The 18,622-nt window shown below is 44.0% G+C and overlaps 1 protein-coding gene across 1 annotated transcript in view; it reads left to right on the top strand.

The window, feature by feature from the left end:
* The window catches only part of LOC107289646 (alpha-2-macroglobulin-like), an 89,538-nt gene that overhangs the window by 14,887 nt on the left and 56,029 nt on the right, over positions 1 to 18,622 (top strand). The window contains exons 6-15 of the mRNA XM_029284586.1: positions 1,047 to 1,215; positions 2,864 to 2,948; positions 4,108 to 4,225; positions 6,587 to 6,701; positions 10,376 to 10,485; positions 11,182 to 11,343; positions 13,084 to 13,299; positions 13,801 to 13,861; positions 15,804 to 15,949; positions 16,915 to 17,064. Coding sequence (XP_029140419.1) covers positions 1,047 to 1,215; positions 2,864 to 2,948; positions 4,108 to 4,225; positions 6,587 to 6,701; positions 10,376 to 10,485; positions 11,182 to 11,343; positions 13,084 to 13,299; positions 13,801 to 13,861; positions 15,804 to 15,949; positions 16,915 to 17,064 — 1,332 coding nt within the window. The remainder of the gene's footprint in view (positions 1 to 1,046; positions 1,216 to 2,863; positions 2,949 to 4,107; positions 4,226 to 6,586; positions 6,702 to 10,375; positions 10,486 to 11,181; positions 11,344 to 13,083; positions 13,300 to 13,800; positions 13,862 to 15,803; positions 15,950 to 16,914; positions 17,065 to 18,622) is intronic.

Below are 18,622 nucleotides of genomic sequence, written 5' to 3'. Positions count from 1 at the left end.
ATGCCGTCGGCCAGACAATGCCGGCTGGTGACCCCCAGGGGGATAGCCTTCTCTGTGGCAGCTCCTGCCCTCTGGAATGACCTACCCCCCGACCTACGTACAGTTGCGGACCTGCACCTTTTTCGCCGAGCCCTGAAGGCCCATCTATTCCGTGCGGCCGGCCTGGCGTTGTTTGATTATGTTTTAGTGGGGGTTTTGTATGGGGTACTTTTAGAGCAGGCCTGTTATTTAATTTGATTTTAGAACAGAAACTTGTGTATATTTATCGTGATTTTTATTGTCGCCTGTTCACCGCCCTGAGTCCCGTAAGGGAGATAGGGCGGTATATAAATTCAATTAATAATAATAATAATAATAATAATAATAATAATAATAATAATAATAATAATAATAATAATAATAATAATAATAATAATAATAATAATAATAATAATAATAATAATAATAATAATAAAATAAGTACTTTTGTTTCTACTTGGAAACCACTTCTGGACTTTGTGCTTGAGGTGGGAAAAAATGATACTATGATTTTGGGTTTTGCTGATTAGATTGATTTGTTGATATAGAAATGGCTAGTTCATACTACTATAGAAATGTAAAAAGTTGAGATTCGATATTAATGCCTTATTTTACTGCAACAGACGGAGTTTGAAGTCAACGCCTTTCTTTTCCTTCCCTCCCCCTTTCCACACTTCTTTTTCCCCTTCCCCTACCATTGTTCCTTATTATTTTCTTTTGTATCTTTGTGTTTTATGTTATATAATAATAATAATAATAATAATAATAATAATAATAATAATAATAATAATAATAATAATAATAATAATAATAATAATAATGAAAGCAGCTGAACAAAATTTGAAAATGTATTTGTGCAGCCAAAGAATAAAAGAGCAATCTCCATGTGAATTGGTTTAAGAATCTGGGAATTATATTTCCAAGAATCTGAAAAGTTGGGGGAACGTTGACCGGAAGATGGGATGGGGCATTTAGTGTGCTAGCTATCAGTATCAAAAGCTCTCATGTTCTGAATTTGTGACTGACAGGACCCCAGGAAGAATCGTCTGTTCCAGTGGAATGATGTTAAGCTAAACATGGGCCTCACCCAGCTGTCTTTCCCTCTGTCTTCTGAGCCCGCCTTAGGCACCTACAAATTGGTGATAGAAAAATCTTCCAGGAAGATTGCCGGGCACACATTTCATGTGGAAGAATATGGTAAGAAGGTTCAAGCCTACTTGTGAGCCTTGAGTAGAATTGGGTGATGACTGTACTCCTGTTAATCTCTCTAAGAATACTTTCATAAATGAAATAGAAGTGATATCTATGGATCTTCCACAGCATTCTTGGAATGAACTTGTGAGTCCAAGGGGGACTTCTACTTCAGATTCTTCTTGTGTTAAACAAGGTTCCTGGATTTCCAAGTAATGCCTTAGCACAGTGGTGGCGTACCTGTGGCACGCGTGCCAGAGGTGGCACTCAGAGCCCTCTCTGTGGGCATGTGCACCGTCACTCCAGCCCCGCCTCCCCCCATGGCCTCTTCCTCACCAGCAGCCCCCCCAGAGGAGAGTCACCCCCTAGCGTGGCCCGCGTGGAGCAGTGCAGCAGTGGAGCAGTGCAGCTGGGAGCAGTGCAGCTGGGAGCAGTGCAGCAGTGCAGCAGTGCAGCGTGGAGCAGTGCAGCTGGGCAGCAGGGACAAGACTCTGCCCTCGCGCCCCGTTGTGCACAGATGCTGCAGGGCATGGGCAGAGGGCATCGCTGCCATGGCACTGCAGGGCCGCCTGGGCAATCTGCTGTGGTGGGCTGTGGAGGTGGTGGGTGGCCCTGTGGGCGGGTGGGGTGCGGGGCAGGGTGGGCAGGGTGGCGGGGCAGTTTTGGGGCACTCAGTCTCTAAAAGGTTCGCCATCACCGCCTTAGCACAATGTTTCTCAATATCACCCATTTTAAGATGTGTGAACTCCAGCTCCCAGAATTCCCCAGCTAGTACTTGAAGATACACTAGACAACATGTAACTCACTGGGCCATTGTTTCAGAGATATTTCCTTATCTCAACTGAGTATCAGAATGGTCATGGGAGGGCAAAAAAGCAGTGGGATTGGGAGTGACTTCCAACTTCCTGCCAGCATCCCCATTAACTTTCTTTGTGGGAAGCAGGCAGGAAGTAGTGGAAATAACAAACCTGTGACTGCAACTGGCTGTGATGGTGTTGAATCTGTCCCTATTTCGCCAAATTTCAATCCCATAAGTACTGGATTTTGGGCGCATTCTTTAAGTTAGTCCATATGAAGTATGTTGATTCAAAAAATGTTGCCCAATTATGAACAGACAAAGAAATCGAAGAGTTTTTGTAGTATATAGAAGGGTTCAACTCTCAGAATTCCCTAGCCAGCATTCTAAGATGTGTGGAGTGGGGAATTGTGGGAGTTGAAGTCCACATATCTTAAAGTTGCTGAAACTGAGAAACATTGCCTTAGCATCTGTATCTCCATTTTGTCTAGGGCAGGGGTAGGCAACCTTGGCTCTTTTATGACTCATGAACTTCAACTCCCAGAATTCCTGAGCCAGGAATTCTGGGAGTTGAAGTCCACAAGTCATAAAAGAGCCAAGGTTGCCTACCCCTGGTCTAGGGAGAGAACCCAAAGTTAGCCCTTGGGACCAGCCAGGGCAGAAAAGACTCAATAACTTGGCATGCAGGATGTATCCTTAATTCTAATACTGGATTGGCTTTTAGAGATGCTCAGAATTTTCAGCTAGGATTCAGCTCCATGTTAATATGATAGGATAGCAAAACAGGGCAAACAATAACCTGGTTTGAAGAGCATATAAAGTTCTCCTTTAGAGTTGACATTTCTCTCCTCTTTTTAGTATTACCCAAATTTAAAGTTTTGGTGACGGGACCAAAGCAAATCTCAGTCTGGACCGGAAAATTTGAAATAACCGTTTGTGGGAAGTAAGATCTTTCTATTCCTTATTTTGGGGGAAAAAGGGAGAATGGAGGACTTCTCCCTGGATCTCTGTCTCATCCTAGGCACCTTCCTTTGGGGTGGGAATGTGGGGAGGGTATGAAAAGGTCAAGTTGGTGGCCTGAAAGACATGATAATGTTTTTAGAAATCATGTGTTGGAAAATTATACGGGTAATTTCCTTTCTTGCCCCCAGCACATTCCTAGTCACTCCCTATATCCAGTTTAGAGTAAGCCCTTGCAATTCTATATAGCAATTCTATTCTAGCAAAAATATATATCTTGGCGTGCATTGATTTAAAAAAATCAGAAAACATCAGAAATGGTTAAATAGGCAAAATAGGGATAAAAGCCAAGTAAAAACATGGAGAAATGTGAACAGCAGGTAAGAACTAAAATTATCTGCATATCTCCGGCTGTATAATGAAAGGCACACAACTTTCCAAGGCCGCTCAAAGCAATGCTGCTCATAATTTGTATAAATAGTCCCAAAGGGAGTAGTTTTTACTTGTTCTAGTTTTAAATCTTCGACATACACTGTAGTCGCAGAATAGAGATGAGAGGGAGAGGAGGAGACTAGGTAATTCCTCCTCTGTTCTATGCCACGTAGGAAAATGTGGGGGTGGACGAAGATATCTACAACTCCGGGGACTCCCCCATTCCCTCCTCTTCCAAACTCTCCTCTTTCACATCAATGATCTGCGGTGTTCCAGGACCCTTTCCAAAGATTAATTTAGGCACGATATGTGGATAAGATGCATTGTCAGCCTCAATCCTTCCTTGAGGCACCATTCACAAGATAAATGCCATCACTGTGTCATGAGCCTTGTGGTCGTCCAGCCCAAGGCATTACAGTGGTCAGAGAAGGGGAGCATTGCCATCAGTGTCCATAATCAATCATGCTGATGAAAGAATGGGGTCCCGTGTTTGGGGAATGGCTTCACAATATCCCTGGCAAGACGATTTCTCATGCTGATAAAATGAGTTGCAGTGATCAAAAGAATGAACAGATACAGACTATCTTGTTTTCACAAAAGAGCCAGGCCTTCTCCCTTCTGTATCATAAAAGCACACAAAAACTTACCGTGGTAGATTGTTGTTGTTGTTGTTGTTTTTAACTCTTTAATCAGTTTGGTTCTGGATTCAGGTACACCTATGGGAAACCTGTCCCTGGCCTAGTGAAAATGACTGTCTGCCGTCGTTATATGCAACATTATTCATGTCCAGAGACAGAGCTGAATCTGTGTGAAGAGTACAGTGGAGAGGTAGGTTCCAGACCAAGGAAAATGTTCTAGATGGGATGAGGAATGTGTAGTTCATCCAACGTTCTTCAGTTCTGATTCCTGCTAGTTTGAGCCAGCATGGACAATGGGAAGATGGGAATGTTAGCCCAGCTACCAAAGATGTTGACCGTCTTTGCTCTAGAGCAGGGGTCGTCAATCTTAAACACTCAAAGAGCCACTTGGACCCATTTTCCAGAAAAAAGAAAACACTGGGGGCCGCAAAACATTTGCGCGTGCACACGCAAGGTGGGTGGAGCTTGATTGAAGAGTTTAATTAAAAAGAAATAGAGGCTGCATTGCATGAGTTCTCTCTCTCTCTCTCTCTCTCTCTCTCTCTCTCTCTCCTTACTTCCCTCTCTCTCTCTCCCTCTTTTGTCTCTCTCCCTCTCTCCCCCCTCTCTCTCCCTCTCTCCGATCTTCTGCTCACCTGGTAAGCTGGCTTCACGCTGTTCTCCGACAAGCTGACACACATTCTTATTGGGCTGCCTCTCTCCTGCCCTTGGTCTGCCAGTCCTCTTCCCCCACTCAGTGTGTGTATGTGTGTGTGTGTGAGAGAGTATGTATGTGTGTGTGTGTGTGTGTGTGTGAGAGAGAGAGAGAGAGAGAGAGAGCTTCTGCTTCCTGCTTCCTGCTTCCTGTTGAGACGCAGCAAAGGCAGGAGCCCTGCCCAATAAGCTTGTCCACTTGTCCGAGAACAGCATGAGGCCACTTTATTTTTCACACACACACACACACACACACACACACACACACACACACACAGAGAGAGAGAGAGAGAGAGAGAGAGAGAGAGAGAGAGAGAGAGAAGGGAAGCGCAAGTGCCTCTCTCTGTCTCTCTCTGTCTCTCTGCAAATGGAGGAGGCTGGGAGCCGCAGGAGAAGGCTGAAAGAGCCACATGCGGCTCCGGAGCTGCAGGTTGCCGACCCGTGCTCTAGAGGAGCTAAGGCTACCGTCAGACCCCAAGCGAGATTCACACAATCTCATTAATCAGCTTCAATGCCAGGGAAAGAGAGTTAGATGACACAAAACATGGTTATACCAGCCCTTTTTTTTAAATCAGTGAGAATTTTCCGGCAGTGTCTCCGGGAGTTGCTTGATTTTTCTTATGAATTTCATAACAGGTGGGCTGATGCTCATCTGCCATGTTTTGAAACTCTCCCTGCCCTTGCATGTTGCCATGCCTCTATTTTGTGCTTGCATTAACAGCCTTTCCCTGATGCCTTTTTAGATTTCAAACCAAAGTTATATGAATGCCAGTAGGCGGGTATGGGTGCGTAGCTAATTTATGAAAATGAGGAATCTGGGATGCCTTTTCAAACTAATACATTTTATTAGAAGACTGTGTAATTTTCATGAGCTGCAGTTCATGACAAACTTGAACAATGGGCCCTATCCAACAAAATGAGTTTCAATATGGAGAAAAGCAAAGTTTTACATTTAGGCAGGAAAAATCAAAGATATAAGTACAGATTAGGCAAGACCTGGCTCAAAAACAGTAACTGTGAGAGGGCCTTGGAGTCCTAGTGGATGATCACTTGACTATGAGCCAGCAGTGTGCAGCAGGAGCCAAAAAAGCTAATACAATCCTGGGTTGTATAAACAGCAGCATAGAATCAAGATCACACAAAGTATTAGTACCGCTTTATAAAACCCTAGTGAGACCACACCTGGAATACTGTCACCATACTACAAAACAGATGTTGAGATGAGCAACTAAGATGATCAAAGGCCTGGAGACTAAAACATATGAAGAACGGCTGCAGGACTTGGGTTTGGCTAGTTTAAAGAAAAGAAGAAATAGGGGAGACATGATAGCAGTGTTCCAGTATTTGAGGGGCTGCCACAAAAAAAGGGGGTCAAATTATTCTCTAACGCACCAGAGGGCAGGACAAGAAAAAATGTTTGGAAACTGATCAAAGAAAGAAACAACCTGGAATTAAGGAGAAACTTCCTAACAGTGAGGGCAATTAACCAGTGGAACACCTGGCCTTCAGAAATCATGGGTGCTCAATCACTGGAGGTTTTTAAGAAGTGACTGAGCAGGGGGTTGATTAGATGGCCTCAAGGTTCTCCAAATCTTGTACAAAACCTGGCAAGATTGAGATGAAGCAGGCAAGTAGTTTCCCAAGAAATCCAGTTGGGTTTAATCTGTTAAATGTCCTCTTCAGTAATCTGTAAAGCACCCTTTGCTGATCTGATGCCTTCTAGCTGCATTGCTCAGGCTGGCTATGGCTTATGGGTTTTCAGTTCCAATGAAAACAGCCATTTGGGGAAGGCAACAAATAAAGAAACATGGTCCTTAAAATCATTGGCTTCTTGGGTTAGTAATTTTTTTGTTTACAGGCGAATGGACAAGGGTGTTTCTCTCAGGTGGTAGAAACCAAGATGTTTCATCTGAAGCAAAATGGTTTGGAAATGCATATTAAGGCGGAAGGCAAGATCATTGAAGAAGGCACAGGTATCTTTCAGGAAGCAGAGGAGGAGGGGGTTGGGCTAGATGTCAGGAGGAACCCCCTGACTGGGTGAGGGATGAGCCAATGGAACGGGCTGCCATCTGAAACAATGAATTTTCCTTCATTGGAGGGCTTCGGGAAGATTACGAATGGTCATGAGGGTGAAGGTTCGTTCTCTGAGCTTGTGGGTTGGTTTCCAAACATTTCATTGCTAGGTAACATCTTCAGTGGAGTTTAGGGGATGTCAGTGTTCTTCTATTGATAAGGGCTTCGGGTGTGGGTCTGTCAAGTGAGGGTCTTGTGATGGGTCAGGTGTGAGTCATCAGTGAGAGGCTGGTGATGGGTCTTGTGATGGGGAGGTTACATCAGGTCAGGCTCATTGGGAAGTGAACTGGAGGGGGGGAGAGGGGACTTGCATGGTTGAGGGTCGGTGCAGTCTCTGGTTGGCTGTGAGGTTGATTTGGATTCTGAGGGGTTCTGTGATGACCCAGGGCACAGCACAGAGGCAATGCAGTCAGCTGGCAATTCAAACCGTTCTTTTATTGCTCCCAATTTTCCCCAAATGCTCCCACATTTGCTGGCAAGCCTCCAACAAAATAACACACAGACCCCTTCAGCCGACTCTGGCTGAAAGTAGGTTCAAATACAGTATGATTAGCATAAGAAAGTATTCAAGGCCATAGAGATAACAAGGAAGAAAACATAAACTTAATGAGTCTGTTTGAATCCTAGCTTACCTGAGTAGTTTCCAAAAGAGAGAATCCAAAATACAGTCCGATAGTCAAGGTTTCCAGGTTTCCAAACAGAAGTCACAGAAAAGAGATCAGCAACAATACACAACACTCCAAGGAATCAGCATTTGTTCCTGACAAATGCCCCTCCCCACAGCATCTCCTTAAATCTCAATCTCCAGGTGTTCCTTGTGGAGAAGGGCGGGACGCACTCCTCCCGAGTTATTAAGCCTGCCTGCGTTGTTCCTTCCTTCTCTCCACTCTCTGTGCTCTAGGATCAGGTGGGGGTGGCCCTTGCTCATTGCCTGAACTCTGCCTCTCCTGTTCCCCCTGTTCCAATCCTGAAGGGCCCTGGCCTGCTTCCGCCTGCTCTTCCCCACATTCCTCTGAAGCCACAGACACCTCTCCCTCGGTCCTCCATAGGGTCCCGTTCCAGTTCATTTTCCTCTGCAGATTCAGGCTCAGACGGGGGCATGACAGGTTCCTAAGCTGATTGTAGATCAATGTGTCTGTTGATGGAATTGCTTGTGGAGTGCCAGGTTTCAATGAACTCACGAGCCTGGCAGGTGGTAGCGTGGCTGGTGTTGTTCGGTGTTGGTGTGGGTAACGATTAAGGATTTGGGATTGTGGCGTTGGACTGCCAGCCAGTGTTCGTGGTTCCTGGTTTTTAATCTGACGTGATGTTTGTCCCACATAGAAGTGGTTGCAATCGTTGTTGATTTCGTAGGTTACATTGCTTCTTTCATCCTTCTCTGTTTTGTCTTTGGTTCTGGATAATTCCTGGAAGACTGTGGCTGTGGGTTTGTGGGCTATCGCTATTCCTAGGGGTTGGAATGGCCATGTCAAGAGATGCTGCAATGCAGTGATTCTGAAAGTGTGATCAAGACCCTTTCAGGGGGTCTGGAAAGTCAAATAATTAAATGCTTTAACATTTCTCAGTTTTTCAATACAGTATATATTTATAGATATAACCTCTATCATTTTTTAAGAATGTAAAGCAGGGGTGTCAAACTGCCGGCCCGCGGGCTGGTTGCATCATACCCAGCTCTGGCAATGCAAAAAAAGTTGTGATATGTCACGACACGTCACGTAACATGGCGAGTTTGACACCCGTGATGTAAAGGGTTCCCAAGACCAAAATATTTGAGAACTGCTGCTCTGGTGGAAGTTCTAGCTCTAAGACATCTGAACAAAGGTGTGTCTATTTGTGTGTGTGTGTGTGTGTGTGTGGTGTCAATAGATCAGCATTTTTTGCTCTATGACAAGAGTGGGAGATCACTGTATCCCTCTCGGACCAGATGTGATCTAATTAATTAAATTAATTTAAAAAAGGAGGCGGGGTGACATGATAGCCATGTTCCAATATCTCAGGGGCTGCCACAAAGAAGAAGGAGTCAAGCTATTCTCCAAAGCGCCTGAAGGCAAGACAAGAAGCAATGGGTGGAAAATAATCAAGGAGAGAAGCAACTTGGAACTAAGGAGAAATTTCCTGTCAGTTAGAACAATTAATCAATGGAACAACCTGCCTCCAAAAGTTGTGAATGCTCCAACATTGGAAGTTTTTAAGAAGAGATTGGACAACCATTTGTTTGAAATGATGTAGGGTTTCCTGCCTGAGCAGGGGGTTGGACTAAAAGACCTCCAAGGTCCCTTCCAACTATTCTCTATTCTATTCTCTATTCTCTATTCTATTCTCTTTTCTCTATTCTATTCTCTATTCTCTATTCTCTATTCTCTATTCTCTATTCTCTATTCTCTATTCTCTATTCTCTATTCTCTATTCTCTATTCTCTATTCTCTATTCTCTATTCTCTATTCTCTATTCTCTATTCTCTATTCTCTATTCTCTATTCTCTATTCTCTATTCTCTATTCTCTATTCTCTATTCTCTATTCTCTATTCTCTATTCTATTCTTGTAATCTGACCCAGTCCTAGGCTTTAGACAGCTTAGAAGCATACAATACAAAGATAACAATATAATTTCAACTGAACATTATCAATTTCGATAACACAAGAGCAACCACTCTCTAGTAGAAATTGCTATGCAAGCACCCACCCATACCCACCCACCCATCCACACACACACATAGCACATCTTAGAGGAAAACATTAGCACTATTGCAAGATCCCATCTGGGTCGGTCACCAAGACCAAAGATTTATTCTTCCAAGCTTTCAGGCTCATGCCAGAGTTCATCATCAGAGAACTCCGGAGTGTTGATTTACCAGGAGCCGCCCTGCGGCATGAAACAAAATTACCGACTTAAGAGCCAGTCATTAATGCCCTAATTAATAACTAAAAGCTACATACAACTGGGAACTGTATAAACACAACTGCTGAGCAGCCCAACGGACATATTCCATAGACACAGAGAGAGAAGTACCCTGATGATAGTCCCAAAGGTGCTTTTTCAGGAGGCAACTGGACTTTCTTGTTTTTCTTTGAAGACGTTTCGCTTCTCATCCAAGAAGCTCTGAAGAAGCTTCTTGGGTGAGAAGCGAAACGTCTTCAGAGAAAAAACAAGAAAGTCCAGTTGCCTCCTGAAAAAGCACCTTTGGTATCACCATGACCTCGATGACTTGAGGATCTCCGTAGACATTCACCCTGATGATAGGCTCCAGCATCAGCCAGAAAGCTTGGAAGAGTATACCTTTCGTCTTAGTGACCAACCCAGATTGGATCCTGCAATATTATCCTGGAACATGCATATTTACTTTCATTCGCATTAGCAGGTTTTGAATGCAGCAGGGGTCCATTCCAACATCTGGAGAGCAGTTTCAAAAGAGGTGGGGGGCATAATAGATAAGGCTGGCTTCTGGATCCCCATTCCACCCATCTCCTGAGCTCACTGTATACGCCTGTTGCTAATTCAGCGTCTGTAGACTTCAAATGCAGGGCAATGTCCTCAACCTTTCCCGTCTCCTTCAATGCTTCCTCTCTTTGACAGGGGTGGAAATGACAGAGATGAGCACCATAAGCATCACTTCAACAGCCAGCAAACTGAGCTTTGAAAATGCAGAGCCTTATTATAAGCCTGGGATCCCCCTTTTCCTGCAGGTAAGGCAGCGGGAAAGAGATTACTGGTGGGGAAGAGGTGAACACTGATTTTTTTTCAACCAGTTGCTCTAAGGAGATGGCATCTGAGGAATCCTTGGTGGCCTCTCAGTTTGCTTGTTTTCTTGCAGACGTTTCATTACTCAAACTAGGTAACCTCATCAGTGCTAGTCTAATAGATGGCATTTCCCAATCACCTCAGTGCTATCTGTCCTCCCCCCCGCCCAGAATTTAAAAAAGAGCCTCTAAATTCTGCAGTCAATATGGCAGGGATGAAATAAAAGGATAGACCAAAGATCACATATATAGCCTGCCACAATTCCTTTAGTGACTTTCTCCAAGGGAGTATAGGACAATAATTTCAGCCTTTAAAATTTGGGGGAAGATTTGGGGTGGTGGTGTTAATTTGCTTATCACAAATATTCCACCTATGAAAACATGTTAGCAACCCTCTCCTCATAAATCCTGGTTCTGCTCAACTTGGGAGAGGGACCCTTAAGACCCTTGAGCAATGAATATTCATGGGTGAGTCAAAAAAAGTCAGGATAGTGGCTGGGCATCAAAATCTTTGCCCTTTTTAATGTGTGTCACATGTGCAACACACATAAAAAACCGGCAAGGCTCTGATGGCAGGGATGCCCCTAATGAGAGTACGAATCTAAAATAATTGGATGTGGGTTGATTTTTTTTCCCACGTAGATGAAACTGGTGGATGGTATGGATGTGCTGATGGCTAACAAGACCATTCAGATTACAGGACCTTCAGTGAAATATACAGCCAAGTACACAACCAATGAGGAAGGACGAATACAGTTTTCCATAGATACATCTAATTTCACAGAGGACTCCATCAATTTTCAGGTGAGTGTTTTGGAGTGAAAAACAATCCCTTCTGGGTCCTGCGCAGCAGTGCAGCAGTCGAGGGGTTCGGAACTCTGTGCCCTTCAGTTGAGTTTCTTCCTGTTAGGGGACCCTAAATGGGCCAGAAGCCGCCTCAAAGAGGCGGCAAAGAAGGAAGTCCTGGGGACCTCAGAGAGATGGCGGTTGACCCAATTGGTCCAGGATAAGCCTTCCAGAAACTGAGAAAGGCTAGTCTAACTTCAGAATCTAGCCCAAGCTGCAAGCAACCGAAGTCAAAAGCACTATTTTAAGCTGATTGTAAACAGCACATTTGAATTTGGGTAAGAACATCGATTTTCTCTATCCTACTTATCAACTTTCCTGAAGGAAAAAAAAATCCCAAGAAGCAAAAAACCTCCGAAAGTGAAGGAGGGGGATTTTTGCCCCACCCTTTTACTAACGAAAGTGGTGAATAAAACCTTTTATGGAGGACCAAAATGTATTGAAATGAAATGAAATGACTATAAAACCTAAATTTGGATAATTTTGAAGTTACTGAATTGTTAAGATTCTCATTTTAAAGGCAATTTGTTCATCTTGAAAATTTGAAAAATAAACCAGTGCTGACATCTAGTAGTGGATGAAGACTACGACAGCTATGGCTTTCATGCAGGTCTTGGCAAAATCTGGAAAAAACTAATCTCTACTTGTGACCTTCAAAGCTCTAACAATAGAAAACAGCTGTGACAAAAAAGAAAACAATCTGGGCTGTAGACAAAGTGAGACTTACAAAAGAAAAGAAAAAACGTTTTTGAACTTTCTGGATTACAAGTATCTATTTAACTCTGACCCCAAAGCTATTTGCAGAGAAAAGAAAATTTGGATTCTTGGTCATCATGGAAAGTCAGAGATTTATAGAAAGAACCTATCTAGAAAAATAAATACTTTTCAAGAGGAGATATATGATATGTTGCAACTAATTCAAATAACAATGATTCAATTATTCAAACCACGAAGAAATCCAAAATAACTTTGAAAATATAAACCAACTCATCTCCAATTTAACTTTACAACAAAAAAAATCCCAGGAAACAATAACAGAGAAGGAACAGATAAAATAGACAACTGAATACAAATTTGAGGACAGAGACTTAAAGATGGAACCTAACAAAACAAAGAAGTATGATTTGACCTAAGTGAAATGTTTTTTACAAGAGATACTGGATTTGGAAAAGACAACTTATACTTTAACACCACAAAACAAATTTGAGGATAAGAAAAAAGATTGGACAAAATGGACTGCAGAGATGCCAGGAAAAACACTAGAACTTTATTTTCTTTTTGAATCAGAACAGGGCTGGAAGGGACCTTGGAGGTCTTCTAGTCGAACCCCCTGCTCAAGCAGGAGACCTTATACTATTTCAGACAAGTGACTGCTCAGTCTCTTCTTAAAAACCTCCTGTAATGAAGCCTCTACAATTTCTGGGGATAAGCTGTTCCACTGGTTAATTGTCCTCACTGATGGGAAGTTTCTCCTTAATTCCAGGTTGCTTCTCTCCTTGATTAGTTTCCATCCATTGTTTCTTGTCCTGCCTTCTGCTGCTTTGGAAAATAAATTGACCCTATCCTCTTTGTGGCAGAGAATTGGAGAGAAAAAACTACTGGTCTAGCTTTTTCCTTCATTCGGTAACTATATTTGGTGAAAATATTATTATTTTTTGCTCTTTAAGCAGGGTGGTTTCTTTTCCTTTCTATAAACAGGGAGTTTACAAAGAAAATCAATGGTGTGACAATTCAGTCTCCATTTATCACCGACGTGCCTCGCACTTAGTGTACCGATTTTATTCACCAAGTCAAAGTTACCTCCACATTGAGCCTCTGCCAAAAACATTGAGCTGTGGTGACACAGAGCAGATTCGAGTGCATTTCATCTTGGATCCAAATGCGGTGAAGAAGGAAATTATCTTTCATTATTTGGTGAGTTGGAAAAGAAAGATATTCTTTTTTTCTGGAGACAGGATATACTTTAGGGGTATAGAATGTGAACATAGATTGATGAAGATTCAGTCTTAGGTAGAATAGTAACAGATTTTTGATTTCATCAGTGGCATAAACCACAACTGGAAACCTTTTGGAAGCTGGAGATTGCTCTTATACCAATTTTAGGAAGCTATGGGCCCCAGTGAGTAGAATATCATTACGGCATTATGCTCCAGATCTTCAGCTTGTGATTTTACAGTGAATTTCAGAGGGACAATTGCTTTTAAAAAAAATTAAGTTCAAGGACTGTTTGTCTCACACTACTGTTGATGAGTTTCTTGCTGCTAAATGACTGAAAAACCTGGTGCCCGATTTCAGGGGGTATTGAAAGTATCTTGATCAAGGGTGTCCACAGAAAGCGGTAAAAAAAGATAGGTTGGTGGCTGCCACCTTGCCGCTTTTTGACCTGCATTGCAAGAATTGCTCTTTTGTTTCCAGGTGATGGCAAAGGGAGACATCATACGAGCAGGGACACACACACAGCCGATGGAGGGAAAAGGTAAATGCTTCCCCACCCCCAGCTTGCATTCCCCTCCATGCTTGGCAAAGAGCTTCCTGAGAATGTCCACTCCTCCCATTTCAAGTGCTGGGCTTGAGATGTGTCTATGGCAGTGGTTCTCAACCTTTTTAATGCCGCGACCCCAACCGGTCATAAGTCGAGGACTAAACCAGTCGTAAGTCGAGGACTAAACCGGTCATAAGTCGAGGACTAAACCGGTTGTAAGTCGAGGACTACCCAACCGGTCGTAAGTCGAGGACTTTCCCTGCCTGGGAGCGCCACGCATGCGTGGTTCCGCCCCCTGCGCCGGCCGAGGCGTAGCTGGCAAGCGGCAGAGACGGAGCAGGCCGACCACCAGCTGGCCCAGCCCAAGGGAGGTAAGGCACCCGCTGGAAAAGGGGAAAAAATGGACAAAAAAAATGGTGGACAGCCTTGCTTGGCGACCCCCATGAAATGGTCGATCGACCCCAAATGGGGTCCCGACCCACAGGTTGAGAACCACTGATCTATGGGGACTCCAGTTCTCCCTTGCTGAATACTGGGTGCCCCTTACTCATCTGCAAAGTCTCTCTTTTTCCCAGTTGCAACTGGTTGCTATATTCTATTTCATAGGAAACATGGGTACATACAGCCAGCCTTGCCCGTGAGCAAAGGAAAGGATAGTCTCAAGCAGTGGGAACATGGGGGAGAAGAAACAGGCCATTTCTCCCAAATCTCTGTAGCCACTTCCTTCATCCTGAGTTTTTGTTGGGCATCACAGTGTGCAACAGTGACATCTTTTGCAATTAGTAGGCTGCCCAGTTGCCTACTACCATTTCTTTTAGGACTGGCCCTTCTTGGAGATCCACAGAGAGGCTCAGGTGTCGTTTTGCTTTTGAGGCTAACAAATACATGTAAGGCAGAAGGATGAAAGAGAGGGAAGAGGGTGGAGTTCCCAACTGCCCGGCACACAAAAGGCTCCAAGTTCAACCTTTAGTAATTCCTCTCCAGGCGGCAAAAACCTTGGAGAGGCACTAATAAGCACTGACTCATGGATCCAAGACAGCATCTTTGGTTTCTAGGGTGGCAAAGGGCATGTGCCACAGGAGCTCTTTTATGTTTGTTGCCCTCCTGTGCAGTGGGAGATGTTACCACCAGTGGCAGTGGGAGAGTCACCTGCTGATTCATGGGTAAGACAAGCCCATGCAACTGTGTAGGAGATTCAGCTCCTGATTTTTCAATGATCCACTTCTGTCCCACATTTAGAATAGAAGAATAGACTAGAATAACAGAGTTAGAAGCAACCTTGGAAATCTTCTAGTCCAACCTGCTCAGGCAGGAAACCCTATACCATTTCACACAAATGGTTGTCTAGTCTCTTCTTAAAAACCTCCTGTAATAGAGCACCAACAACTTCTGAAGGCAGGTTGTTCTACTGATTAATTGTTCTAACTGTCACTAAATTTCTCCTTAGTTCTAGGTTGCTTCTCTCATTGATTAGTTTCCATTGCTTCTTGTCCTGCCTCCAGGTGCTTTGCAGAACAGCTCTTCTTTGTGGCACTCCCTGAGATATTGGAACATTGCTTTCATGCCACCCCTAGTTCTTTTCATTAAACCAGACATACACAATTCCAGCAGCCGCTCTTTATATGTTTTAGCCTCCAGTCCCCTAATCATCTTTGTTGCTCTTCTCTGCACTCTTTCTAGAGTCTCAACATCTTTTTTACCTTGTGTTGACCAAAACTGGATGCAGTATTCCAAGTGTGGCCTTACCAAGGCGGGATTAACACTTCACGTGATCTTGATTCTATCCCTCTGTTCATGCAGCCTAGACCTTTCTCAGCTTGTTGTGGTTGCCCTATTGGAGTTTGATGTATTCCAACTGGAACTCATACCTTCTAACATTCCTCTTTTCAATCTCTCTCTCTCTCTCTTTTCTCCACCTGGGTTTTTCATGCTTTAGAACCCAAAGGAGACTTCCTTTTGAGTCTCTCGGTGGATGTCGACACGGCTCCCGTGACCCGCTTGCTCCTCTACACCATTTTGCCCAACGGAGAACTTGTTGCTCACTCCAGAGACTTCACTGTAGAAAAGTGCTTCTCCAACAAGGTAGGTGGAGAAACAAAATGTCAGCTTTTAACCTGGTTTTAGAAATAGCATATTGATCATGTGGTTAATGTCAGATGAGTTCCCCTTCTGACCTGCACTGAACCCACAGAAAAGGCAGCACAGATTTACAACATTACAGAATAACAAGGGACCTTGGAACAGGTGATTGGTTTAGAAGACCTCAAGTTTACTAGCCATTTACTAGGAATATGTTAACAGACTATTTAGTTAAACTAATAATTTTAGGGAAAGTTGAAACTCAAAATTGAAAACCAAACAGGGGACCAGATAACCACCTATCATACCTTTATCTACACTATATTCTTTAAAAAATTATTTTCCCTAAGCTCTTTATCTACACTATTTAAAGTCCAATGTCACTATAGCTGTCCATCTTCCTTTTCTTTATCTTCTTTATCTCCCTCCTTTTATTGCCCACATTTATCTTTTGTCACTTTCTAGGGCTGTATGTTTTTCTCAGAGCTCCGTCTTCTTCTTTTTATTTCTTTTATTTTCTATTTCTGTTTGTGTCAAAGCCCTGACCCTTTCTTCCCCCTTTCTGCTGGTTGGATCCTGGCTGGGCTTTAACCTCTTCTCCTTTTTCCCTATTTTGGCTCTGTCTGAGAAAAACAACTTGAAGAATTTTTCCTCATGCAGCTCTGAGGGAAGGAAATAAATAAATTTCCCTCCCAGTTTTCTCACTGGGCGCCTCTTTTCCTGTTGCCGTGTCCCCACAGGGCTGTCTATATTTTTATTTTTTTTTAAATTTTATTCTTTATTTTTACTCCAGAATCTGGCAGCCCTGTGGGGACACAGGGGGCGGGCCAAGAAGCTTTGAATCTGCCTGCACAGCCTGTTTTTCTGCAGCCTCCAAGAAGGATGGCTTGGGGGTGGCAGCGGTGGGGGAGTGTCATTTCTTATTGCAGAAGAAATGCCTTTTTCAAAAACCTGGTTTATGTTTACAGGCCAGACTCTGGTTCTCTGATCAAGAAGGCCTGCCTGGGCAGAAAACCCAACTCCATATTGCTGCTTCCTCTGGCTCCCTCTGTGCTTTCCATGCTGTTGACCAGAGTGTCTTTCTCTTGAAACCCGAAGCCCAGCTCTCCCCTGAGAAGGTGAGTCATATGAAGAAGGTATGAAGTCATACGGTCATATGAAGACATGAAGAAGGGCTGCAGGAACAGGGTATAACTAGTCTAGTGAGAAGAAGGACAAGGAGTGACATGACAGCAGTCTTCCAGTATTTGTGGGGATGCCATGAAGAAGAAGGTCAACCTATTTTCCAAAGCACCGGAAGGCAAGATAAGAAACTAATTTGGAAACTAATTAAGGAGAGACTTCCTAACAGTGAGGACAATTAACCAGCGGAACAGCTTGCTACCAGAAGTTATGGATGCTTCATCACTGGAGGCTTTCAAGAAGAGATAGGACAAACACTTGCCTGAAATGGTATAGGGACAGCTGCTTGAGCATGGGGTTGGACTAGAAGACCTCCAAGGTCCTTTCCAGCTCTATTCTGATTGATTAATTGAGACCCAGCTGTCTTTGAATTAATAGAATTAACAGCATAACTGAGTTGGAAGGGACCTAACTATTTTCTCCAGCTTAGTGCTGCTCATACCTTCAAGTAACTATAGTGTTCATTCTTTAGATCTCCTTAAAACTCCCCCCCCCAAATACAGGTAGTTCTCAATGTACAGCCCTTTGTTTAGCCCTTTGTTTTGACTTATATAACGCTTTGTAGTGCTTTTACAGCCCTCTCTAAGTGGTTTACAGAGTTAGCCTATTGCCCCCAACAATCTGGGCCCTCATTTTCCTGACCTCGGAAGGACGGATGCTGAGTCAACCTTGAGGCGGTCAGGATTGAGCTCCTGGAGTGAGCAGTAGGTTAGCCTGCAATGTTGCATTTTAACCACTGCACCATCACAGCTCATGTTTAGTGACCGTTGGAAGTTACAACAGCACTGAAAAAAGCAACTCACATTTATGACCATTGTACCATTCTCATTGTCTTGTGATCAAAATTCAGGCACTTGGCAACTGGCTCATTTTTATAATGGTTGCAGAGTCTTGGGGTCATGTGATCACTTTTTGCTACCTTCTGACAAGCAAAGTTAAGGGGGAAGCCAGATGTCAAGCCCTCCCGGGCTCGACATACAGGAGGGGGGAAGGTGAAGGACAGCACATTGGGGGAGAGGACGGCCAGCACCGGTTCCACGCAGCTCACCGTCTTGGCGAAGCAGCTCGAGCGGCGATGCTCCGGCGGGGGCGTTTGAACCTCTGGACAGCTGATGGGCAGTTGGCATGCAGCGGATGCCGAGCGGAATGCTGGACGACGTTGGGAGCCGCGCCCACGCGGAGGAGATGCCTGAACAATTTAACGAGCGGCCACTGGACAGCTGACGAGCGGGAGCGTCGCACTGTTGGGGCGGGGCTTCCCAGAAGGCTGAAGATCGCGCAGACGAACAGGAGGCAGGGGGTCAAGCTGGGACAGCTGCTGCGCTTTGGACTAACTACAGCCAGATGCTGGTTGGGTGATTGGAGGGTGGGGATTTACTTAAACTGCATTACTAACTCAGCAACTGCAGCGATTCACTTAACAACTGTGGCAAGGAAGGTCATAAAACTGGGACAAAACTCACTTAACAACTGTCGGGTTTAGCGGCGGAAATT

This window comes from Protobothrops mucrosquamatus, unplaced genomic scaffold, assembly GCF_001527695.2.
Source record: "Protobothrops mucrosquamatus isolate PMUCROS unplaced genomic scaffold, P.Mucros_1.0 scaffold739, whole genome shotgun sequence".
Lineage (NCBI taxonomy): Eukaryota > Metazoa > Chordata > Lepidosauria > Squamata > Viperidae > Protobothrops > Protobothrops mucrosquamatus.
The sequence above is the reverse complement of the archived record's forward strand: the minus strand, read 5'-3'. Positions and strand labels throughout refer to the sequence as shown.